The sequence below is a fragment of the Lipophrys pholis genome (genome assembly GCF_963383615.2).
Source record: "Lipophrys pholis genome assembly, chromosome: 12".
Taxonomy (NCBI): Eukaryota; Metazoa; Chordata; class Actinopteri; order Blenniiformes; family Blenniidae; genus Lipophrys; species Lipophrys pholis.
The window spans coordinates 24,399,056-24,426,293 of record NC_137641.1 but is presented as its reverse complement, the minus strand read 5'-3'; the positions used below and the strand labels follow the sequence as shown (position 1 = coordinate 24,426,293).

General features: G+C 41.4%; 1 protein-coding gene across 1 annotated transcript in view; it reads right to left on the bottom strand.

Moving 5' to 3' along the window:
• adamts6 (ADAM metallopeptidase with thrombospondin type 1 motif, 6) overlaps window positions 1-27,238 on the bottom strand; it is a 64,182-nt gene that overhangs the window by 10,377 nt on the left and 26,567 nt on the right. Inside the window, exons 12-21 of the mRNA XM_080476682.1 lie at window positions 24,409-24,516; window positions 21,863-22,008; window positions 18,552-18,615; window positions 14,899-15,001; window positions 13,594-13,727; window positions 9,727-9,850; window positions 8,432-8,512; window positions 4,800-4,963; window positions 2,350-2,488; window positions 363-492 (exon numbers count right to left, since the gene is read on the bottom strand). Of these exons, the coding sequence (XP_080332808.1) occupies window positions 363-492; window positions 2,350-2,488; window positions 4,800-4,963; window positions 8,432-8,512; window positions 9,727-9,850; window positions 13,594-13,727; window positions 14,899-15,001; window positions 18,552-18,615; window positions 21,863-22,008; window positions 24,409-24,516 (1,193 nt within the window). The remainder of the gene's footprint in view (window positions 1-362; window positions 493-2,349; window positions 2,489-4,799; window positions 4,964-8,431; window positions 8,513-9,726; window positions 9,851-13,593; window positions 13,728-14,898; window positions 15,002-18,551; window positions 18,616-21,862; window positions 22,009-24,408; window positions 24,517-27,238) is intronic.

Below are 27,238 nucleotides of genomic sequence, written 5' to 3'. Positions count from 1 at the left end.
AAGCTAAACGAATTCAACGACCACCAAGATGCCATGATTGGAAGTAACATCAGCTTTGGCCTCCAGCCACTGTGTCTGTCATGCATTAGCATCAGCTTACCTGATGCCACACAGAGCATCTCTGCCCAACAAAGGCCATTAGACCTTCACCTTTACGATGTTGTTATCCTTAATAAGCACAATGGAGACGTATACAGGCATAACACACACAAAACCAATGTATGACTGTAGTTCAAGCTCTGTGGGTATGTATTGAGTACGATGCTGAAACCCACATTCAAACTGGACCTCCGAAAGCTGCGAGTCTTCAAACCTCGATAATGATTGGCTGATAAAAATAATGTAGCCTCAGTGTTACGTACTCTGGAGGACACGGCTCAGTGTTGCAGTCTCTCTGGTTCTCCGGTGTTTTGCTGTCTGGGTCACAGTAGCTGTTCTGCACCACTGAGTTGTCGTCCAGCCTTTTGCACACCACCTCCTGCTTCTGAGAACCTGGACGGCGTTAAAAAAAAAAAAGAAGAAGAAAAAAAGATCAATAAGAGCCCAGGTGATATTGAACATTAAAAACAAAAGTCTTCTGGAAACAGTGTGTCAAGTGCTGCGTTTGGAGCGGAGGACGGTATCATTTTCAGTCTGTCGTAAATCCAGACATGTAAATTCCTGATTCTTTGCAGGATATGTTGGCAAATCACTTTTACAGAGAGGAGAGCTCTTTTCTTTGGCTTCTGTCAGAGAGCGCGAGGGCTACCGTATCGGTGTCACACCTCCCACTGTGTGAGCCGCCACGCTTTCTGTGCATGTGTGTGTGCCATACCAGTTAAGACGGGGTCTGTTTGGACCCTCATGGGACGTATCCCGCAGCAGACTTGTCTGGCAGATGTAATGAGATATGGACGTGTGTGTGTGAAGTATAGAAAATCTACCCATCTGTGCTTAAAGTGAAATACAGTGTAGAGGAGCAGTGCAAAGCAAGGGGTAGAGGAGTCTCTGTTGTAAGACTGTCAGAAGGTGTTTTTCATAGATTTTACTACTGTAGTGATATACTAAACAACACTTTGTGATTGGCTGAGCTCGCTCTATCAAACGGGCGTGTGATTAAATAACATTTTGGTGATTTAAAGCTCTGCACAGTCAGAGAGACACCGTAGACACAAACTAGATCATTAAGATCAACAATGCTAAGGCATGTTTTATGATACTGGAGGATTGCGGGTGCTCCCCCATCTAAGGTATATCTTTGAAACTTCTCGTCTGGACTTGAAAATCCTTCCTCAGAAAAACCCACATGCTTATTCAGTTATGCTTTTACAAAATATTATAAATCCGTCCAGGCCACGCTTGACAACTGGGAAGAAACACTATTTATTGTTACATGAAACCCATTGCTTTTGGGCTAAAAGGTTTGGTTTAGTCATTCTTGAGGCCGTGGTCACCATTTCGCTGCGGTTTGGGATTTTAAAATGTTTGACTTTGTAGGACAAGCGCTTTGGAAGAGCTGCCGCATCTCCGCACAGCGCCGGTAAACCAGAAGCTATGCGGAGCAGCTCATTCACAGAACTTGCGCCATATTCATTTCTTTGGCAAAAATATGGAAAATATACATATTGAATTTATTAGAAAGGCTGAATCTCCAGCTTTAAAGTAATGATTCTGGTGGAAACCCATCTCAAATTATAATCTCGGGTTTCTGCACTCTGCTCTTATGTGCATTTGTGGAAATATTGGATGGAGAGGATTTACAGATGGGCACACAAGCGCATGCACAGAAGCACGTATGCGCACACACACATGCACAAACAGACAAAAACGCTACATGTTTTTGAAAAGGTTCGAAATAATTAAAAAGACTATAAATACCTAAATTGTGCTATGGTATTGAACATCAAAATGCTTTGCAGGCTCTATTTTAGAAAACGCACCAGACCTCAGTAGCAGGTTGACACAGAGAGCATGGACATAGTTTCTAGAAAAGAAGCAACTTCACTGAAATAAAATACAGGGTGCTAATTGCCCATTAACAACTTGAAAAATCTTTAGAATTGAGTAAAATGATTCAACAAGCAAAAACATGACTCAGTTTTCATTTTTTTAACAGACAGACGACTTTAAATGCTTTAGTTATTACATCAAATTGATTTCAGCCTAAACTGACGTGACAATCATTGAAAAGATGATTACTTTGTGTTGGTTTGAATCAGGCTTGAAACTTTCTTCTTTAATAAATCTTATAGTTTGTTCAGCTAACACTCAGGAAGCCTGGGCATCTGTGGAGTCACTGGAAAGACTCACGCGATGACATCAGGACTTCTCCTCACATGTAATGTGGAGAAACCCTGCAGTCTGGCTTACCTCCAGCACAGGTAGCAGAACATTCAGACCAGGGTAGGTGATGCCAGGAAAAGCCCACCTCGTTGTCACCGCTCCCTGTTCGCTGTATCGGCACGTTGAACTTGTAACGTATTCCCAAGTTTTGCTCCTGAAGGAGGACCTGCAGTGAATCAAAGTTGTTGTCTTAATGCTTTTGTGAACTGTACCCCTTTTTGTCTCAGTACAATTTGGTTAAATCTCCTGCCAGAGCAGCTCATGTCCCACCTGTGTCTCATACTCCTTTCTCTTACTGAATATGCGCCTCTGATCTCAAGCCTCCACTGTGATTGTTGTCCATGTGTTTCATTTCCCTCCAATTGTGTATTACAATGGTTCAAGGTGCATTCCTGCATCGGGAAAATTTGTCCTCCTCCCTCTACATTAGTCAACGCATAGATGCTTGTATACTGAATATCATATCATGACAGATATTGCTCAAGCCAAAAAAGAAATACTGCCGTTTTTTAGCTGGCAAACTGCACATGCTAAGCTTATGAAATCCATCTAATTTCCTCTTAACTGTAAGAGACTGGTTTGTTACAGAGTACATTTCCATGAAAACACTATTTCTCATTTATAGATGCACAACTGATATGTAAGAACAGAAAAAGGGGAGCACACTACATTTCAAAAGCAGCACTCTGTATATTTCCACACTTCGAAATGGAGCCTTTCCCACTTACTCATATGTCTGACCTGCAGACCTACCTGTCACCCTACCTGCTTTTCTCCCCGTCACTCGACCCAGAAACACTATCTGTTTGGTCTCAGCTGTCTCACATTGAGTTTGATTGCTTTTTCTATTCTTTCCCGAAGTGTATTTCTTTTTCTGTTTTGGAATAATCATCTAAAATAAGGATCACCCCCTGTTTGAACTTTGTCTGCCTCGGGCTGCAAACTTGAAACTACTGATAGTATCAGCTTCGTCGCTTATGACAGTAAAGCTGTTTGCAAACAGTGGTAAATTTAGCCTTGAAGTAGTCAGGGATCACATTATAAATATTTTGGAGATATGTTTTTGGCCACCCAACTAATCTAAGTCAACTTTGCCCGCTTGCTTTCTGGACAAAGTCCACTCCTGAGGTATATGTAAATGCTCCAATGTGTTTCACCAACTATTTTCTAACTGTCTTTATGCAGTTTGTTGCTGAGTAGGTAGCTGCTTTTTGTTAAAACCAGCTGAATAGGGCAAAGAATGAGCGAAAACAGTCATGTCAGGGGTGTCACGTAACCAACACAAAGCGCTAAGAGGCTTTGAAAAAGTTCCTTGCAACTGAAGAGGACAGCAGAATTCAGTAATAACTCAAACCAGGCTGGATTATTGAGGTTCTGTGGGGTTTATATTAGTCTGCTGGATGCAGAAGAGGACCGAGAAAACCAGACTCTGGAAGCCACAAAGAAATGGCTAGTGGTCAAGCGGCCAGTTGCTTGTCTATTCCAGTGGTGCTGTGTGGTCTGGTATTTTCGGCATTCATGTCAAGGCAGAAACCACTGAGTGCTACAACAAGAAAAACTCTCAGCTGCCTCACATCAAATCCCCCCCCCCCCCCCCCCCCCCCCCCCAAAAAAAGAAGGCCTGTCATAAAACCTTTTAAACATGATGAATGCATTCCCATTAACATGTATATGATAGGTGATGAGCAAACTACCATACAATCATGCAATAACACAGTTGTTCTCCAAACCAAGTGACATTATAACGACATTGTTCCTCCACTATCCAACATTTGGATAGCTTTGAACCTAAAACCACTGGCCGAGGGTCACGTAAGGTTAGCCTCCAGATGTTGAGCACAAGCAGCAGGACACAGCCTCAAATGGACATTATTAACAAACTGATGTAAACACAGAGCTGCAAAGTACGTGGAGTCATATAAGGTCATTCAGAGGTTGTCTGCATACTTCCATTCCTTTGATGGATAGTAAACTGTACTGGCTGATACTTGCATGATGATATATTAATGAACAGTGGTTTGCATACATGAGAGTCGCTTAAGAAACAAAGACGCATCACAAAGGAACACATTCTTTAAAAAGTACCCAATTCCCGAAATGAAATCGATCTATCTATTCATATCTACAACCAACTCAGAGCCACCAACTAACAAACGAAACCATGTCTATTTCTGTAAGCATGGCTTTTGCTCTACAAAGGTGCTGCATTCTGGACAGAGATCTGTTTCAGATTAAACAATCTCTCAAAGAGTGAAAGGTACCATTGTATCAGAGATTATTATACAGCTTGCAGCCATGCGATGTTAAAAGACTTCCAAGATACTTGGATTACCACTTAATTAGGCACAACCTAAACTAATGCAACATGTGGGTTATTTATTATTTTAAAATACAGATACGGTAACAGTAGTAAAAATACAGATTAGGACAGATTAGGAAGTTTTCAAAGTGCTATATGAAAATCAAAACTACATTACCATGACAACCAGATTTTCAGTGGTCGCCCCCAGTGCTTCTAAAGACTCCGGCTCATCAGTGGGTCTCTTGTAATGGAAGGCCGTCCCTGCGATGTCGAACTTTCTGGGCCAGTCGATGGTCCACGCTCCGTTGATGTAGTAATCGTCACCCTCGGATTTCAAAGCTGAGTAATCACAGACAGGAGAAATACTTTCAGAGAGGCTGAAATCAAAAGCAGACAGGAGCGGTAGCTGGAGACGATCATGTGGCGTGACGTCACTGCCATTGTTCCTTCTCATCATCATCATCATCATCATCATCGTCATCATCACCCGCAGCCTCCTTGATGTCACTGACAGCTCGCTATCGCCGCAGAAACACGGTGCCAACCGAGACACGCGTGCACTGACACGTACGAGCGTCTAATTTGGGAGGCGAAAGAAAACACAGTTCAGGTGAAAGCCCTGGACGAAAACCTCATCACGATCGAATACCGCCGCTCTGTCTGGTTGTCAAAACAAAAGCCAGTCTCCAAGCACAACAGATCTGAAAATATCCACTTTCTCTCCATTGAAAGAGAGAAACCATCCAAACACTCACTGTTCTGACTCTTTGCCTCACCCCCCCCCCCCCCCCACCCCCCCCCCCACCCCCCCACCCCCCCCCTTTGCAGATTCTACATATTTAGCACAAAGAAAAGTTTACGGCTTTTTAACTCATCAAAATCCCATTTGCAAAGTTTTCTTTTTAGAACCTTTCACACTGAGTGCATTCTGCTTTCCACACTGCTCATATGATAGACAAAGTGGCCAAACTAATTATTCATAATCAAGATAATAGATATAATTCAATATACTTTAAAAACACATACAAACTGGGTCAGAAACTAAGAAAACGCAATGCAAGAAGACAAACATGATAAAAACTTAGTTGAGAAGAAAAAAACCAAAAACTGAATCAAACCGACTTATTTAACAGGGGGGTTTATGTCAACAAAGAACCAATCCAACCGAAACAAAAGAGCCATCTTCTGTGACAAACAAAACACAAACGCTATCAAATTAAACTGGTCACAGAAAAATGAATCACACATTCACAACAAGCAAAGCAACCCTGCACACAAACGTGTTTCTATGTAGAAATCAAAGCCCACGCTCCCACTATTCTTTTCCCCCCACCACTTCCTGTGGGCGGAGCTTGAAAGGCCACCATGCACGTGAGGTATTTACACAAGCAACAAGAGATAATGGTATGTCTGAATTCATGGGCAAACTAAATCACTATTAATGTTAAACCAAGCGACAGCTGCTAACCCAATTGTATGCAATTGTCAAGTCGAAGTAAACGCTCTATGTAATTGTTTACTAAATGGTGACAGTAACTAAACGTCTGAACAAAACAAAACTGTTAGTGTTGGATTAAATTGATAAATGTTTAACACTTTAATGTAGAAACCCCCCTCCCCCCCCAAAAAAGCCTTTAATACAGACACACAATATCGCTCTATGTATTTATATTGCGTCACTTCATCTTTATACTAATGGCGCTGGCCTGAATATCAAAGGCTCAGACAACGTTACTAAAGAAAAAAAAAATAAATACCATTATCACTCTGGTCAGAGATGAAATTCATAACATAGAAAGTTGCTTACACACAAAGATGAGATCCCGCAAAATATTAAACTGTGATATAAAGACATCATATCCCTGCTAATCCTGGTGGAGCAGGCTGCTGTCGCCGTGGCCCCATAAATATCTGACGCAGCTCTTTGGTTCAAAGTGGAACTCAAGTCGTCCATCAACACCATCGGCTGTGAATTCAACACGCTGTCGCATGTTTTTCTCGTGTTAATCAGGGGAAAGGAAGAAAAAAAAAGCAAGACATGCCTAATTGAATCCAGTTCTCTTGATTGTTTTGGTTTTGATGCTGCGAGTGTTGTCAATAATTTTTGTTTAGTCTGGAAGAGAAGCCGCCGGGGCCGGTGGCAAGGCAGGCAGCACATATGTGAAGATTCATGGATTTCTTTCTTTTCTTTTTTTTTTCTTTTTTATTTCCACTACCTCGGCTTTGTGGCTTTGCGTTTGGCAACAGGAAATTAAATGATGCCTTCTTCTAATTCGCTGTTGACAAAGACACAAGAAAATCACTGGAAATGTGGTTGACGCAGGCAGAGCCGAGCAGATAATGTGAAACAGGCTGCAGTGGCACGGTTTCATCTCACTGCAGCAGATTAATGGATTTGCAGAGATGGAAAGATTGATAATGAAATAAAGTTACATTTCTATTTGTCACATTTGGTTTACTAAAATAAACTCGGGTGTGATTTGCGGTAAGTGCAGCTCATCCAGGGGCGGAGCTTCAGGGGCAGCTGAAGCGGCGGCCATCCCCCAGGTTAATGGAGGCTTGACCCTGGAGTATGAGAGACCAGTTCTGAAACCTCTTTTTTATGTTCTGTGTTATCAAACAAAATTGTGCTGACTCGGCTGCTTCCCTTGTTGCAATCACAGTAATGGATAGCAGTAATTTGTGACATGACGGCACGCGATGAGTTGTGTTTTTCTTAGTTTGACTGGTGATTTGAATTTTAAATGTTAATAAGAAGCAATCTGTAAATATGAACCGGACATGTCACCCGGGAGGACGCGTCAAGAAACTTTCCAGGAGGTTGTGGCCTCGATCGATCAAGCACGAACTTCAGCGATGAGCAAAACCATCGTTTTGGGAACCAGAAAGGCCAAACTCTTTCATACTGAAGAAATTGTGGGAACGGCCGTCCCCATCTGTTTTTGTTTGTGTGAGCATACATTTGGATAGATCACAAGAAGCACTTTCATACGGCTCAAGTGGTAAAAATAAGCTATATAACTAAAGTCCAATTAACTATTTTCAATGCTGAGTTAGAGGGATCGTGCTTAATCCTTTTCATTGTTTAGAAATGACTTCAAAGATGAAGAATTCAATGGATTTAATGATGCAGAATGAAGTAGGACACTTTTGTGATGTTTTGCAAAAAAAAACAAAAAACAAAAACATTTAGTCTTCATTCTTCAGGCTTTTGTCTTTTTGGATTAAGGAAAAAAAATTGGAGCACTCGCGCTTTTGTTCTTTATTCTGCACAGCATGCAATCTTTTGGTTTGGCGTTTGAGGTGACGAAAGTGGCACCGGCGAACGTTTAGTGAAGACATCGTAAAATAAATGAGTAAAGGACAAAGCTCTTCTTAACGTAAATAAGTACGATTCAAAATAGAACAAGTGCAGCAATTTTAGCTTTAACAAAAACCTCTTAGCAGTGCCCCTGCAGTCGTGGTATGGATCCTGTCAACTAAACTATGATGAGCACTCACTTTATTACCGCATGAACAAAGGATACTTAAACAGATCAAACACAGGCTGTGGCAGGCGTCCGAGTTTGTTTGTGGCGGATCATTTTTATTAGTGAGTGCAACACAGAACACTGCTGTTGACTCTTACTCTCTTTAATAAGCTTGTCGTGAGTTCTCAGCAGGATAAAATGCCATCACAATAATCACCACGAGTGCAATAAGCTCGCTGCATAACATTGCTCTGAAAGACTTTGACTCGCCAAAAGAACCGCCACAGTATTTTTTTCACAGGCCAGAACCGTGTAAACCCCGTGTGCTGCCACTTACCGATGTAATTCTTTGATATGGCAATTTCTCTGATTTCAATGTGAACCGATCCTTTCGGGATGTGAACCACCTCCATGTATCCTGGAAGACAAGAATAAACATTACACCACACTTCACTCATTTCTGCGTAACACAAAGTGGACATAAAGTTGCACATCAGGTGAGGTAGGAGTACGTATACAATAAATACCAAATCACCCAAAAAGGACAAAGCAATCCTGCAAGAGGACAAAACAATCCCCTCCTTTTTTTTTTTTTTTTACAGTCACACACACATGCACACACAGTATTTTTAGATGGTTTACCAGCCATACCATAGAAGGAGAAATATGTTTTCTCTCTCCCTCTCCTGCTCTCTATAGACGACCTGAGGCTATAGCCAAGATCCAGTCTTTTTTTCTGCGCTTCTTAGCTGTATGACGTAATTAATGGTAATGACAATGTGTCTTGATCCACATTCTGACAGCGTAATGCTAAACAGCCAAAAACATATGCAGTCATCAGTAGGTGACAAAGGCTAAGATTATGCATTTCAATGAAATATTATCTTCCTGGCTTTCGGGATGTTTTGGCATTTGACCAAAAACGGCTTTGCCAAAAAAGGAAGATGATTACGCTGCTTTCTGTGGAGTTATCTCCGGCGACTTTTGAGCGTGTCACGTGTGGTCATCAAACAAAAGCAAACAGCGCCTGCCTTTTCGGTTGAGGAGACGGCTCGGACACTTTTACATTGCTGTAAATATCTAAGACTTCTTGAAGATAATGCCTTTTGAAATAGATACGGACAAGTTGCACGCGTCTTCAAGCAACTGCTGGAGATCTTATGACTGCAATGCAAACCGTACACGCATGCTTTAGTCTAAAACACAAGTAAAATATTAAAAGTGACCCGATAGTGTGATTCGGTTTAACCAGTGTCAGTAATGTGTTATTATGTTATACTATAATGCCATGGCATTTATGAAACGGTAATGTACTAGTCAGTAGTTGTGCACTTAAAAATACAAAGGTTTCCGATATAAAATGAAAGACAGCAAACTATAAGTGGCATTAACATTGACCTACACCTACAGTAAACCATATCATGCTTTTAGTCATCAATTAATGTGAGCTGCCCTGCCTCATGCTGTCTGCATTTCTTTTGCTTTTTGTTGTCATTAGTTCATAACTGTGTTTCTTTCGCAAAGCACTCGCATCTACTGTAGAGCATCGTCCTCCAACTAACTGATGCATCATCGGCTGAATTAAATGTTTGAAAGTCACTTCGTAAGCGCGCTGGAGGTCACATGTTTTACCTCCTCTGGACAAAGAGTCATTGAAGAGTCCCTCCGTGGCCTCGCAGGTGCTGCCGTCGCCTCCACAAACACGGCATCGGTCTTCTTTAGCGTCGGAGCCCAAGATGTTGTCACAGCCCACGTGCTACAAAGCCAACATGCAAAAAAATCTGAGAATTAAAGCGAGCATTGCTTTCGCTCAAATCTGGATCGCTTTGCTTAAAACTTTGAGATATCGTAGCATGAGCAACAAAGTTTGGGATGCTGATACTCTGACTTTGTCTAAAAATACGCCGCCGCCACCCTTCAGGATCACTTATATTTTTCTAAATTCAAACAAAAAGTTCTCTGAAACTGGCACTTATTAGCTTTATTAGGTTTCACTGCGAAGACAAGAAGTTGGCGTTCATATCGATTAAATAGACATGATATAATGTTCTAATTATTGTGCTTTATTATTGTTTTCTCTCTATGCTAAGCAAAGACAACCAGCTGAAAGCTGTAAAAAAAAACTCATATCCTACTGCCCTTAGAGCGTCTTTCTGTTAGAAAATAAAGCATTTGCTTGTTTTTGCTAATAAATTACATCACCAGACATAATGTGAATTTTTTTTCTTTCTATTAATGCAGCATCCACACAGTCCCTAACAAATGAAACTACACCCGCAGACTTAGACCAACATATTCAGCCTTTTCAGAGTGACAACGTACTGCCTTTTCCTCACAGGATCTTTCTTTAGTTTTCAGCTTCAGACGACTGGAGACACCCTGTGACGTCTGGCATAACTGTGGGAAAATGTGACGACTCTTTTCTACCATCTACGACATTTTATGGACCAAACAGCTAAATAAATAAATGAGAGAATAGTCTGCTGGGTTAAATGATGTTTGTTTTTGTTTTTTTAATTGACAAAAAGACAACATAAACAAGCACAAAATCAAATGAGACGGGACTGATCAAAAGCAAATGCAGTAGCACAGTGAGACAACGAGCTGCACTGCATGCAATAATTAAAGTAGTTGTTGGCTGCAGCTCAATGCCGCTGCATATAGAGCCGTACTTCTCATGCTCTGACGCAGAGTTGCGATGTTTCATATTACTCGTGTTTTTGTTTATTCTGTTGTGTATTTATTTAGGTTCGGTGGGGCCACATAGTGATGAGCATGAGAATGTCCCTGGTTCAAGTCCAGGTTGAACTTTTCTGTGGGGAGTGTACATGTTCTCCCCGTGCGACACAAATGGAGGTGGAGCACCAGCATGGCAGCCGTCTCCTCGTTTGTTTGTGTGAATGGGTGAATGTGAACAGTGCAAAGCACTTTGAGACCAACGATGTGGTGGAAATGTGCTCCTAGTAATATTACACTTGCCCTGTCATTCTCATGATTCTGGCGTGTTGCTTTTGAATGGTTTTCTTTAGTTGCAGGACTTCAACCATCCAGCAAACAAAACCGCATCAAGGACAGATTTCATCCTCTATTAGACTACTAAATGCTAAATCACTTAGTATCTGTAAGTGTATCAGCTCATATAATTCAGGGTATTTAAAGGTGTTTAAAAAGTGCAAATATTTACAAAATAAATTGTGAATTTTCTGCATGATATATATTTATATATAGAGAGAGAGACAGTTGACCCAGTTTCAATTGGGATCTATTAAAAGTCCATGCATTCTACAATTAAGCTGGATTCCTCCAGACACAAGCATAAATATATCAGCAATTGGAGTCGAATGGGTTTGTTTTGAAGTTTTCTCAATTACAGTTTTTAGATACTAAATTCTCTTCATAGTAAATAGGAGATAGTGCCACTCTGTCACGACAGATTAATATATCACTATAAGCTTGGCATTCAATTTGTGTTTGAATTCCAAAGTTTCTGTTTTCGTTCAGCCGTATTATGGTAAACTTTATATAAAACGATGCACAGGAGCTGCACAATATTTCAATTTAATGTTTATAAAAAAATTTAATTTTATTTTACTTTTTTGATCCAAAAAAGGAAGTGACTGAGTTCATGAGGAAGAAAGTAGGACAGATGGCTCTAAATAAAAGTCTGTTTTAAAAATTAGTAAAAATTAGGGCAACAATGAGTTACTGAAAACTACCATGAGCATTAGAGATGACACACTGTCGGACACTTATATTCTATTGGATCTCCCCGTTTCTTCCTTCTCTATCGCTCACTCCCGTCTCCCCCTTCCTCCCCACCACATGTGCACAGCATAGCACTTTTAAACGTTTTTGAGAGTTTTCCAAGCAGACAGTGTTCCAGAGATTTATCACCGCGTGGCAGCGAACCCGGCGAGAGCCAGCCTCCGAAATAATACGGCAAGCTGGATTCAGAGTGGAAATAAACCTGTGAGGCTCCTCTTGGTAGGAAATATTCCACCTCGCGGGGTTTTCGCCCCCACTAAAAAACACACATCATGTTGTGTTATTATATTAGAATCGGAGTAATGTCGCGGGGACGGAGGCTGCGCTTTCAAACGGGATTCAAACTGTACGGTCAGGTGGAAGTCAAAGCAAATACTGAAGGGAAGAAGTTATTTCAGCTGCATTTCAGAAAAAACAAAACTGAAGAAAAAAAATCCTTATCTGCACACACAAAGCTATACAAAATTATTCATGCCCATGAAAACAAAGACAGCAGCAGCCACTGGCCCATTTCAATAAAACTTTGTTTGTTAAATCAACCCTTTCAAATGTATAAAATATCATTCAATAATAAAACAATGATTTTTGTGTTGTATTTACCACAAAACAATCACACTTCAGCCTGCACACCACTGATAAGAGTCCAAAGCGGATATTTAAGCGGTACTCGATTACGATCAGCAGCTCAAAGGGCCTGATTGTTCTTCGGCGGAGAACGGTGCGGTTTTGTACTTTTGGCAGTTGTGTCGGTCAGAATCAAACAAGCTGTGTAGAAACTGGCTCTTATGACCTGCTTAAACGCTTACGAGCTCAGCATAGAGAAATAATATCTAGTAATGAACTCATCCAGCTTCTATACTATGAGGAAACCAATCAGTTTTGGGCTCCCCATCTACCCCACAGTAAAACAAAATCTGAACAGTTTACTCAGCTTGCACCTCTAGGGCCAAATGTTCATAACAAAAAGTGACATCATTTTTGGTGATCACGAGGCCTTTTTAAAATATTCCATATATCAGACACTTGTTTTTTGTTTTGTTTTTTATAATTGATATCACCATTTTGCAAGTCCTAGCGAAGTTAATAAACAACGGTGTGTTATTGATTTAACTCACAACAAAATGTCCCACATGTAATGCAATCAGTTTAAATTCTCAACTTTTGTAACATAATTCCAATAAGTATTTCTTTTTGTAATCCACAATCATTTTTAAAATGTCCTTAACTTAAGAACAGAAGAAAATACACTTTTTTCTTCTTCTTTTTTTTAAGATTTTGCACAGTTGTAACTGGTTAGTTGAACAAAAAGACCATCAAAGAAAAGGAAAACACCCTTAAACCTCAAGGAATGTTTATTATCTCAATAAATTAGTTTTTGGTTCAGGGTACAACTGTCATATTAAATGCATTTACTCATTACAGCCAACAAAGGTTTATAGATCCTTTTTTTTCAAGCCGAAATTGTTGGCCGACCATATGATTTTTTCAAAAGTCCATATTTCAGAAATTACAAGCAACTTTACTGCATTCTAGTTCCTGGGTATATTTGATTAATTCTTAGCGTAATTGTAAATCGGATTATTGCAACTCCTCCTGAAAAAACACAAAGTGAAACTTTTGCCCAATATCTCAAATTCATAGTAGATTTTGTCGTACGTGCACATATTTGCATTCTCACCTGGATTACACGATTGTGAGTCTGTGGCCTGACGCTGGCAAACACTGCTCCCTTACCTTACATTCTCCATTGATGCAAATGTCCAGAGAGTCGGCCTGACATCGGGTGCCATCTATGACGGCAGGAGAGCGCTCCGTGTAGAAGTTGTAACCCTCCGCCAAGCAGTTCAGTGCGCAGGGCTTCACGCCACCTGGATTAAACAGCATGCAGTAGGACAGAGCGCATCACTATCTGCAAGTCACCCAGCAATGAAACAGAGAGCATGAGCTGAACCCTCACAGCACTCCCGGCGTGTTGATCCTGTGGAAGAGGAAAGTCAGGGGTGTTCACATTCGAAACCCTGAACCTGACCTCACTGAAACACTGAAGGAGACCTGCCAACAACAATTACTCTGACATCCGCATGTAGGTTATCTGCTGTTTTTACATAACAGCTCACAGCCCATAATTATTCTTTTTTTTTTAAAAGCCAGAAGGTGATGGATGTGACTAAACAGACCCCCTTTGACAGAGCAAGATCAAACCCAAGCTCCTCCATCCCTGTAAGAAAATACAAGCTGTGTTTACATGCTTCCAACTTTATCAGGTTTCTTTGAGGTGTTTGTGTTTTTAGTGAAGTGGATATATTGCAGACATCAAGGAGAGGAAGAACGAGGCGAGGCCCGTCCTCCTGAAGCTCAGCCAAAAGTATAATATAGCTAATTCTGACTCATTCATATCGAACTGTTCCAGAGAGGACTAACAACACCGAACCCCAGTCCTCCTTTTCTGGGATTTTTCTCTTTTCTTTTTCTTGAACCTGCATCAAACATCAGTTCTGCATGTGGAATCTTCAACGTTGAATCAGTAACAGAGGCCAGGCCTGCTCAGTGAACAGGAATCCAAAAAATCCTCCCGCAGACACAAAAGCTGATGGGAAGGCTTTACAGATAAGCAACTTAGTCTGAACACAAACCGAATGTTAAATAGGTGATCATAAGACAAGAGGGTGCTTGAGTCTCAACTCACTGCACGCACAAGCCTAAATGGATGGTTTTCCACGTAATCTGGTCATGTCTTTCCGATGCTTCATTCATGCGCTCCTCGCAGGGTCCCATTTTATAAATTGTGAAGTCTGACTTGGGTGGCCTCATGTTGTTGTGCGTTAAACTGTTTGCAAACAGTTTACATACTAATCTTGGTCACTGTACATAGTCATCCCGATGTTGCAGGCGAACTGACACCAGAAACGTTTAACCAAAATTGATCGAATGTACAAGTTTACCTGTTAATGTTTGTGTTTTTTTAAACCGGTGTTCCGAATGAAGTTTGAAAGTAAATATGCTGCACAAATCTTTGATCCGACCCAGCCCTGGACTCACCGCCGGTGTAAGGCTTCCAGTTGTAGTACTTTCCACGAAATGGCATGTTGTCAAAATCTGCACACTGCTTCTCTCGGAAATCACGAGACCCCGCAGGACAGGCCTGCAAGATGCAAACAAAAGAAAAGGGAATTTTGGATGTTAAAAGAGCACATTGGTATTTTCACATCACATATTTTCAATTCTGGATCGGACACATCTAATTAAAATCATCGTCAAGCTCTTATCGGGCCTCATAACAAGCCACTGATGGAAGACAGCAGCAGGTTGAATTATTATTTCTGGGCCAATTCTTGTAATTATGTAAACAACCACATGGAATTTGAATATAGTGTAAAAAAAACAACAACCAAAAAACAAAACTGCAGTCTGGAGGCAGCCTTAGATCAGAGTCATCCAAAACCCTCATCACCAAGCTTTGCAGAAAGCCTGACCACAACAAAAACAAGGTTTACTCTATTGTCAGTAGTGATGTAGAAAGCGTTATTCGTGACGACAGTGGCCATCTGGAACCAGGAATGGACAGCGGTGCCTGAGATCATCGCTAAGTGCATAAAACAAGGTGTATGTAAATATTTAAACATTACCATAGCTGTTAATTTGTTTTTCTCAGTCATTGTTTTTGCCACACGCTTGAACAATTATAAGTAACGATGGTCAAATTATAAAGGGCAGGATGACAACTCGCAGTCCATAATGTTTAATGTGTGTGTGCCTGGAAACAAGGCAGTTGTTTTCATTTGTTGTTTTTTGAAATAAAATTTTATTTTCCTATAAAATTTAAGTATCAAAAAAAAAAAAAAAAGGGATGAAAATGAGCTCACTCAGGTTGTGTAAGCTATCACGGTTCAAAAAATAAATAAATAAAAAAAATCACGGCGAAAATGATGGAGTCAGCTCACGCAGGTTTTAACAGGAAAAGAAGGTGATGGATGGAACAACAAAACATCAGAAAACGTCAAGAGAAAAATCTGTGCAATTGGTAGTAAAGACCAAAACTGAAGTGAGTCCTTTAGGTGCGGGGGTATGCAGGCCTGTGTGTTGAGTTAGTGAGTTATTTGCACAGACAAAAGGATTATTAACAACGGGACCCAGTCCGTATAAGATGTCACATTTTATTTTCAGGCACTAAAGCAGACTTGTTTCTTGGAAGTCCTCAACACAGAGCAGTTGTGTTTCGCGTTTGGAAAGGATTGCTGTGTGGATTTATGGCAGCTAATGAAGCCTTTCTTTCGGTCGGGGTAATTAGAAACATAAACAGAGCCAGAGGAGGCAACGAGTCCACCACAGTGCAGGCTGGTGCAGATCTGGCTCCTCTGAAGCTGGATATTTGGGATGCCACTCGCCTCTGTGTGTCTGTGTGGATATTGCTCCCGTAAGAGGAGACCCCCCCCCCCCCCCACCCCCATCTTAACAAAAATAAATAAATAAATAAAAAAGGGGAAGAAAGAAACACTTAACGGGTTTGAAAAGGTCCTTAGAAACCCCAAAACACTCTCCCTCAGGACAAATAAAAGCCCTCGGGTCGAAACTGTATTTCACATGCTGAAAGTGTTCCACAATGAGGCCAGGCCACTTTCATTACCGCTCAAGTGTTTTGCCAATAGGGCAGCTTTAAACCTGCACATCAAACATGCAGATGAATTCAGAAGAGACATGTTAATATTGTTGCAAGTTGCACTGAAATGATACCAGAGGGCTCAATGGGAATTTACACGCGCTAACTCGTGTTTAAAGGGAAGACAAAAAACAAAACAGCTTTAAATACATTATCAAAGCTGCAAGTAAGCATTTTGTGTATTATTAATTAGCTTCAAAGAGCGTATAAAGTACCAAACAGTAAAAAAAAAAAAAAAAAAAAGTAGCGCTTTATGGAATGGCAACCAGAGCAGGTTTAGAGTTTCTTCATATACCTCACTTTTCTGCGCTCTGGGTTAATCAAATCACCGAATTGCAAGTAGACAGGAGACTGAAGTGGAGGTGGCAGAGCTGAGGATGTTGAGGTTTTCACGGGAAGTGACCAGAATGAATAGGATTAGGAGTGAGTACATTGGAGGGTTGGCACATACTGGAAGGTTTGGTGGAGGAAGGGAGAGAGAGAGAGAAACAAGGTTGAAAAAGCTTTTAGGTTTTATTTTTTTTCTTATATGTAGGAGAGATGATAACTATGCAGGGGAGAAATGATGCCAGGGATTGAGTTGCTCATGGATGCAGAGTGAGGACATGAAAGGAAGGACAGGAAGAAATATACAGGAGACAGACGGCATTAGGAGAAGATGATGCACAACCCCTGACAGGAAAATGCTGCAAAATAAATAAATAAATAATAAATGAAGAAAACTCTTATTAAAGAAACCAGAGCAGCATAGTCAAACAAGAGTGGAATACAACATGCATCACGTCACAAAAAGCATGATGCAACCTGTAAAAGCAATCCCATGAGAAATTGAGGATCAACAGCCTGAGAAGCTTGAGGCAGAGTGATTTTAATCCTCCTATTTCAGGCATGACATCGTCATACATTCATAGAAGTATATAATGTCATGCAATTGATTGTAAACAAGTCCATGACGATTATCGTTTGCCTGTTTTGGAGTATAAATTTGTGTGATTTAAGTGGATGCCAACTGGCCGAAACAATTTTTGCACAAACCAGAGCATGAACTGAAATGATCTTTTCTTAGCACTTTGTGTGAGCGTCACCAACACTGTTTGTGAAGTTTATAAATGCTAAATTTGTTCATTCATTCATGTTCTCACAAATTCAAAACATCTCAATTAGTACCAACATTTTGTATTGAAATGATATTCGTGACTTGAGTCGACACTTTGTGATATTTACGTCCCACTTCTGCTGAGAATACTTGATTTTCAAGATAATTCCTTTTTGCATGGCTCAGGTGGGTATCCTGCAATCCCTGAGAAAATAGTGTAACATAAAACAAACCGGGACACAAAGCAATTAATCAGTCTGTTCCTGAAAGGATGTGAGGATTTGTCATCGTATCTACATCTGGTGCTTTCTTCTACACACACACGCGCACACACATTTCCTTGGATACGGTGTGGTCACTGTGATGAAATAGTGGTTTGGGGATGTTATTTGTTTTCCAAAGAAAACACTCAGTTCTTGCTCCGAGCTGTTATTTTAAAGACTTGTGGTTAAGCGTCCACCGGGGCCGTAAGTATTTCAATTTTCACCTATTGAAAAAGGGCCACCTAGAAATAGTTGAACAGAGGTCTCCACTTGCAGCCATGTTAAATATTTGTTTAAAACATTGCTCCAGGTCTGTGAGTTGCTTTTCATGAAATACATTCTGAAACTGTCATCATCGCTTGACTTTAGCGAAATGTCACAAATAATATGGGAACTATAAAGTGACAAAGAGGCAGAATAAAACCCCGAGTCGCCGGGGGGAATATTGAATCACCGCCTGTGCAATTTTATCAATGTCTGTGCTGGCTTCCAGGAAGACGGTATGTCAGAAAGCTTAAAGGCGGCGTGACGCTGCGAGCTGACGTGCGGCCCTGTAAACCCTCTCCTAAGATAACATGTTCTCTAGGAGAAATGTGGAGCTGCGAAGAGGAGATTCAGCAGTTTTTCCAAGTTGCTCGAGTAAAACAACCAGACAGGCAAAGAAACAGACACTTACATCGGTGTTACACGATCTGTATCGTTTCCTCTCTCCAAGACAGTACTTGCCCCCTCCGGATGGACTGAAAGACACAGCAGCATGAAATGAGTTTAGAGGTGGAAAAGCAAGATCTTTAAGTCAGAAACAGTGAATTCAGCGCTTGGATAGAAAAACTAAAGACATCAGCGTTGGTATCTTGAGAGTAAGGGCGCGGCGACAATTCACTAGTCAAAACCAGTGTGAATATCATAATAATTTCAGTAAAACACATTTTTTAAAACTGATATCATGCAAAAGTAATTAGGAGGCACATTAAAAAGTAAGCAATAGTACAAAACAATCAGTGTCAGGCAGTAATAATAGACGTAGTGTACATTTTATAGTTGAAACCCACAATTAGGAGATGTCAGTAATGGTCTAAGGATCCTGAAAGCTGTGAACAATCCTATATTTAAATCTAAAGTATATGAGGAAGTCCAACATTCAACCAAAAATTACTACTTGGCATGAGACAAAAGCATGTGTTGCATGAGAGTGAGAGTTTAAAGTTTATTGCGGGAGTCTCGCGCTCAATGTGTCAGGGTTGGCAGCACTAATGTACTTACATTTTAAAACATTTATTTCATGTGTTTTGCGATTTCATAACGACGGATGTGGAATCCATCATGATAGTATGTTCCAGTTTTCCTCGGAAATTAGAATTCCTAGTTGCTTGTGAAGTTGCAGAAGTTGGAAAAAAAGCAACAACCTCAAAACGGCTACTTTGTAGTCTGTAATTCTGAGTTTTAATTCAAACAACTTCAAGGAGTCAGAAGGAGGCTGCATGAAGAGCAACATGTTAGTATAAACACTTTCTGAATGTTGCTTTCAGAGAACTTCACAATATCAATGACTCATACATACAGTTCTGCTATCGAGTTGTCTGAAGGTGTCAAGTTAAATGATCTTACTTATATAGCGCCTATACGCTGACAACCGCTCTACCAACCGAGCTATGCCGCCCCAAATTAATGTCGCTGTCAGTGAAATATGATCTAATATTGTATTTCTTCTCAGCAAAAGCTGCTGTCGCTTTGAGTATAAATATACATTATGCCATATTTATTCAGAATCAGACAGAGCTGCTGTCATTTTGCGTTACAAGTTCTGGGACAAGGACGCACTGTTTTAATCGAATGGTCGCGATGATCCACAGGTAGCGTGGTATTATCTTGAACAGCCAGATTCTGGGAGGTCACGTGGATTCAGACACAACAAAGCCAGCAGCAGGTGTACTTACATCCTCATCTTAGTGTCTTATAGCTGACTCAGTCATGCTAATGCTGGGTTAAATAAACTGTCAAGAAATATTCCCTCTGCCAGTCACGGGTGAAGAGGTCACTGAGCCCCAAAAGCTGAACTCTTTAAAAAAAATAAAAAGGCCTTGTTTTGTTATGAGACAACTTTAAGGAAGCTCACCAGGTTTATTTTTATTTTTTGGGGTGGGTTTTCTTCAGCCAACCCTCCTAAAGTTGGTGCCTAAACGAGACCTTAAAAAAAAAAAAAAGGTCTCTGCCAGAAGACAAAGTCTGTTTGTGTGTGTCTGCATTCGCTACTTTGCCGTGAGCCAGTGATTCATTCATGAAATCCAAGCTGCTCTGAGAGCTTTTAAGTGTGACATGACATTTAGGTTTGGGAGAAGGCTAAAGTCTGTAACACTACTCACGCTTCTACCCTCTTCCACTCCTTCATTACATGTTTGATGCACCTCTGAAGGCTTTGTTTTCCCTTCTTCTATCGTCTCCTTTTCTCCACTCACCTTCGTCACCCTTTTTTTTTGTGTGTGTGTCTTTACTTTGGGACTATTTCCACTGCACTGCAAGAAGAAAAGAAGCCATGAGGCAGCCTCTGTAATGAATGTGCTGGACGCTCGTCTGGCTGTGTTATTTCTGCCTCCCTCACTCCCCTTTTGCACCGATGCCTGAGCTGCAGCGATCACCTTTCACAGGTGTTCCACATTATATCGCTGCCTTCCCCTCTCCTCTTCCCCTTTTTTTCCTCTTTTCCCTCCGAGTTCACTCTGACTCTTTCTCTTGTCTCTCCCCATGTTTGACATAATACTTATCTTCCAAAACAAAGAAATGAAATGGTGGAAGAAGGATGTGTCTGCTTGCCAGCTTAAGATGTACCACTTAATGATTAGTCTAGCCAGGAAAACACAGGAGGCTTTAAAACAAATGTACACATCACTATGGGGGGCGGGGGGCGGCTGTGTCTTAACTTATCGCACACACTTATCGAGCATCTTGAATTTAATTTACAAAGGGTCTTAAAAAGGCTTTTTGCAGATTATTCAGCAAGTTTTCTACTGGGAGGCTCGACCACTTTTATTTAGCTCTGGAAACGTTTTATTTTTCTTGGATTTTTACGAGATTTTGCAAAGACAATAACGACCCCTGGAGGATGAACTTTACCGAGCCTAACACTGATCGCCACCTCACAAGCGAGATGTACATTTGATGACTTTGACTGAGCAATTTGACGACTTGACTTCAGTCAAACAGACAATATCCCTGAAGACGAGACGTCGGGTCAAAATGATATAAAGGCTTATAGGCTAACACCTGCTATATCCAAAACATGTCTGCCTCAGCGCTATTTCAGTGGTGAGGAATTTATCAAAAATATGATTCTGTTTATGTAAGGTGTTTGCATGTTTTCACTCTCTCTATAAAGCACATGACTAAGCGACTGCACACAAACATGGAGGCAACTAAGCAACATTCATTTCTTAATACCCTTGTTTCTGCACCTGATATATTGAACTGTGAACACCTAAATCACAACTTTTGTTGGCTTGTGGATTAAAAACAAAAGCAAAATCAGAGCAATGTAACATTGTAGGATTTTATTTTTTTCCAATTCTAATCATTAATTCAAGCTCAGAGGGATGTTTCAATCTGAAGGTTAGCCTACCAATCTAATGTTCAAGAGCTCAGAACAAGCTGTGATGTAGTAAACAGGATTTATCACAATTCAAAACAGTGCATGAGTTTCAAACCGCACATAAATGAATGACAGGAAAAGGTCTGACTTTCAAAGCGAAACATCTGTGAAGCCACGTCTATTTCAAATCAAAAAAAACTAGTTTAATTGCACACCTTAATCCTGAATCAAACGTAAAACATGGTGAAGTCTGGTGTTTTCAGATGGACTGCAGAAGTCACTGTGCCTCATAAAGGCAGAAATAAAAGATCTCACACACATGCACACACATGCACGCACACACACCTGTAGGCAGGACCTGGATGTGTGTGTTCAGCTTGCTGTGGCTTACTTTGCCTACTTACGCTGGGCTGTCACAGTGCCTCATGGAGGAGGATACACCGCCCCCACAGGTTCTGCTGCACTCCCCCCACATCGACCACGGCCCCCAGCCTCCGTCCACGCTCTGAGGCCAGGTACCAAACGCCACGCACTCCCCCTGGTAACACCACTGCCCCCCGAGGAGCAGAAACACAAAGACAGAGAGAGCTGTTGGAGAACTTTGTTTTTTTCTTTTAATATTTCTTCAGTTGCAACAAAAACCTGTTTCACTTACTGAGACTGGGGCAATAACACACAACTCTTCACAACACTAAATACTTAAATGTCAGTTTTATGGCTTTCCAGCACTTAGGAGCTCACATAAATTTGCATCTATATTTTGAAATGTAGACTACACAGACTTGTGTCTCTATCTTTGTATTTTCTTCCCGGTGACATAGGGCCTTACCGGTCACTATAACGACCAAGTTCAGGACCTTAAACTTGACCCTATCCCTAACCGTTAACCTAAGTGCATCTTTCACTCTAAATCCCCATCTTACCCCTTAAATACATGGAAGTAGCTCAGAATCCCATAGGTGTAGTATTCTCCCAGTTTAAAGGCACCACAACGACGGAAACACATAAACACATGCACACAACAAATACTTGAGGCAATTCAGGTTAAGTCTTATTTTCCATTAAATAAAATGCTGCATATTTTGAGAAATGTACTTATTTGCTCTCTTTCCATAAGAAGACAGAATATAAACATTTTTCCCTGATATTCATTTCTCTCGATATGTATTCTGGCATGTCTTGGAGCATATGGCGACTCCTGTCAGCAAACTTTGCCCAAATATTGACATTACTGAGTCACTTCACCGGGTTTATGACAGTCTTTCACTGTTGCAGCCATTTCTGCATTTAGCATCATTCCACTCAAAATGTGTTTAACTTGCTTGACTTAATGGTGGAAAGCAAAAGGTGACAGTCAGCCAGGCTCCATCCAAAGGAATCTCCAACTCAAGGGACTGCAGGGAAGCAACTAATACGTTTTATTATTGATTAATCTTTGTGCTGACTTCTAGTTTGCTTGATGAGTTTTGTGGTCTAAAAACTATACAGATGTGGGAAAAAATCCCTTTTAGATTCTTTTATTAAAAAGACCAAATTTTTATCTTGATTTGGGATGTTTTGTATATTTCTATGCGGCAGGTTAAGGTACAGCAAAAAGGTGTGTTTAAGCCTCGCAGTAAGCTGTTCAGAGGTGAAGAGGGACGAGGGGATCAGTGACGGCCCTCTTGCCCCTCCAACTGTGTCAGTAGGTTAATAACCTCGAAAGACCGGGGAAGTCAAGGTGAGGGCTTTGTTTGGCTACTGTCCTCTTTTTCTGACAAACTCATTCAGGCCCTGGGATCCTGTCTAAACAAGCTTAGCAGTGTGGCAGAGGGCACAGGGAAACCAGCAAAAGAACAACTTTGGAAGTTACTGTAGATTCCTGAGTCAATTTCAAACAAAACTCCCCCTCGTTGGTCATTTTGAGCCCCTCTACCCTCCCCCAATCCAATTGTGATCCTGTTGGAAGGGCCTCTCTATATGACATGCTGGGTGAGAAATGGCTGACGTTCATGTTCCTTTGAAGCCTTCCCCCAGCAGGGGCAGACAGGGTGTGCCACCGGCTCTCCTAAAGCTGCTCCGAAAGCTCTTCCAAAGCCCCCCTGGCTCAACCTGGGGCCCCCTGTGTTGTCCAGGACACTGCCCGTGGGCCCCGGTCCTCAAAGGCTCCACTGAGTTAATGGTAATGACGGGTGACAGCTCGTGACACTCTCCCATTCTTCCCTTTTAGACCTCGGACCATCGGGTGACAATGGCCACCGTAATCCGCGTTAAAACCGTCTCCTCTAACCTGGCTGGCATCAACAGTGGCCCGATGATCTAAAGCTTTGCCTGCTTACGTGAGTGTGTGTGCTCATGTGGTAGCTCTTGCTGCATGAGTGCACGCCTAAGCAACAGATTGGAGGATGAGGCAGTGAGGTACTACTAGTAGAGGCCGATTGTTGCACCTGGTGCTGCACTGAGCATAAAGATGGGGGGGTATATAGTGGACTGTAATTTAAAGGTAAAAACCTTAATTGGATTCCTGGGGGGAGGCTTAGCGATATCAACATTGTCACCATTCTACAAATTCAATTAATCCATTAAATAAAAACACTAATCCAGGGAGATGTACATTATCTTAGACAATGGCAACTTTCCTGGGACATCTGCAACTAGTCACCAGTCCCAGAAATGCTGTTGAAGTTTCACACCTCACCAAAAGGTTTCTAATCTCAACATCTCATCTCATACAACTTCTCTTGGACCTCTGCAATTAATCCTTTCAGTTTAGCTTCAGACCTTTGTGAAAAGTCTGAGAGCTCAGCATCTAACCTTTAACTTGACCAACCTGTCTTAGGCCACTACAAGTAGTCCCAGGTCTTTGAATCTGGTCTTAGTCTCGCACCCGGCTAAAAATTCGTGAGACATCTGTGGGTGGTGAAAACATTTCATTTTGCTCTAAAGGAATAATAAAGACGTGAATACTCACCCCCTTCTCGATGCTGCCAGTCTGACACAGAGTCCCCTCTGCAGCTGGGATACTGTTGGTTACACAGCGGTTGCTTTTGCTAAGGCACCAGAGCTCTCTACACACTTCCTAGGAAAGAAGGCAAAAGCAAGTTGGTCAGAATAAATCAATTCAGGAGCCCCATGGGGCTGCAAGACTGTTAAATAAGGGTGGGAGTGATTTATCATCAGCCTTTGGTGGTTTTCCTTTAACTGTTTTTTTCTTCTGCAGTCTGGCAGCTGTGACGAGGATAAAAAAAAAAAAAGGAAACGCAAACAGAAGAGAAATTCATCTTTCTGCATCATTCCAGATCAAAATCAGAGAATGAGTGGAGCTGATGAGAGCACATTCAGACTGCTGAGAGGCATCAAACCCAGAGAGCCCATATGCTTTGGATCACCGTGCATCTTGAGCAACATGCCAAGGGTCATCGGCTGCTCTTAATGTTCTCTTATGAGAAATGAAGAGTCAGCTGGATCAACACCATGACTAACGTTGCTAACGTTCCCCACAGGACCACACGGGACCATGACATCAGTTCAAGAAATCACACTTTGGCTGCTTAGGGGAAATCAAGAGTGAGCAATCGGCCTCCCAAGCTTGAGATAAAGATGACCTGCAGGCCTAACAGATATCTTTAGTGTTACTGAGCAGTCTGAGTAAACACCATCCCTCTGTGGTCAAGAACATGAAGAAAGTCCATTTAGATTACTAAAAGAGGAGGTGGACAGTTGCCCCACAAATACGTAAGAGCACACCATGAGCACATGCCACAAGGGCAGCGCTGAACATTAGATTTCCAGTTAAACCAAAGTGGGTCTTCTTCAAAGGCTTTTATAGGACAATTGTGTTCAGCAGAAGAACAGGCCCATGAAAGAGAGTTATGATCGCAGGCACACAATCTGACCCCTGGGGTCAGTAAATATGCTCTGGCCATGCTGCTTCCCTAGCCAATACAAATAGAAAAAAAAAAGCAAAGTGCCACTCGCTGGTTTGCAGAGACTTTGTAAGGCTCTGCCAGCTGGTTTCAATAAGCTGCCCTGCTCCATTTAGCATCTCTGCCCTGCTGGAAGGTCAACAGGCAGAGTGGTGGACGTAAGGAGACCCAATGGATGTACTTTTAAGAGAGGACAAAGTGGTGATCAACAAAAGTGCAAAGGCCTTGCTAATACAGCCATCAATGGGTGTTCACGTTTCTCGGTGTGAGCTTCTACTGTTGCTCAGGTATGGAAAACGTCCATATGGCTTTCCCTTGTGTCTTTTTCTCTGACCCATGTAATCATCTTTAAAATTTTGGAACTTAGATTAACTCTAAAACCCCAACGATTGCGGTCCAAATCAATAATCAAGGTGTCTTTTACTTTCCCCGTCTCAATAAATCATCGAGTTGGAGGAAGGAGCTCTGCAATCTGGATGTTGGAGGGGAATTTGAATGAGAATAAAAAGAAGCAGCAACACAACAGCTGACACAAAGTACTAACAGGCAAACATCTTGTATGGATTGAAGCTGATGTTTATTTAGGCCAATGCTACATCTTACATTATGCTGTCAGGGCTGGATTAGTTCAGAGTTAATGAGGCACTACTAGTCCAGTATGCAGGTGTTCAGTGGATTAGCAACAGTACTACTTTTCTCTGTGGGGAATACTAATGTCAACAGTCAGTCAGTCGCACAGAGAAAGACAGGGACTCTCTGGATCTTTTTTCTGTCCAATAAAAACAGATAGTGAACCCACTCAACTTCAGTAATATGAACTGCATTAATAAAAGCCATAATAAAAAGCCAAAAGCAGTGGCATAACAGTAGCATGCTATTCTTCTCGGAGCCCAAATAAAACACAAAGATATCACAAAAAGAACACAAGCTACAAAAAAAACACATTCGTCACTGAGAAGAAAAGAATCTGCTCAATAAGCCTGATTTCACGTGGGAGAATTGATTTATTTTTTTTTTTTTCATTTATCACTCCAGTTATGGCCTGATGATCACCACTCCCAGTCTGGATGTTGACTGCACCAGATGTAGTTCACACCAGGTCAGGTGCGGTGGTAACTTTCTGTCCAAGACAGATGAACATTGTTTTGGTTCGTTGCCAGGAGTTTTAACACTTTCTATGACTGCAAGATGCACAAATCATGTTGTTATCTCACAGCCTAAGCCAACGTGTTTAACCAGTGAAATATAACTGCTACAGACTGAATATGTAGTGATATCTAGAGCCATATTGACAATCTTTAAGATGCTGCGGCTACACTTTCTTCCCCTGTTCGTTTGTGATCTTTGCTGGCATAAAACAATAGCAGAAGTGGGTTGCTTTTTTTTCATGGTCGTGTCCAAGCTTCAGAAAGTCTTTCATTTATTAGAGCCATTAGGATTGTGCGTGGTTCCTCCTGTCCTGTCGTAGAGAGCATCGCTTGCACAGCTGCTTACGTAAAGGAGCTCTGATTGCCACATGAAAAACCGTGGCGCTGGAATCTCATCCACTCAGAAATATGTGTCTTTCATGCTGACCTAAAACCACAATTATGAGCTTATAGGAGCCAAAATTACAGAGCTGTTATAATCTGCTGTCAGATATTTCTTTCAATGAAATGAAATAAGTCTATGATCTCAGCTAATCCCTGGCACCCCCAACCACCACCACCATTGTGTGCCCAAATATTTATGTAATTCAAAGCAATGCTACATTATTGTTCATTAAATCTAATGAGGAATCTTTCAGCCACTCATTGTGGTTGTTCCTCGTCTTTCACTGCATATGTCACCTTCAATACTGAGGTTTTCTCATCAGTGGGCACTGGGCAGGGGGCG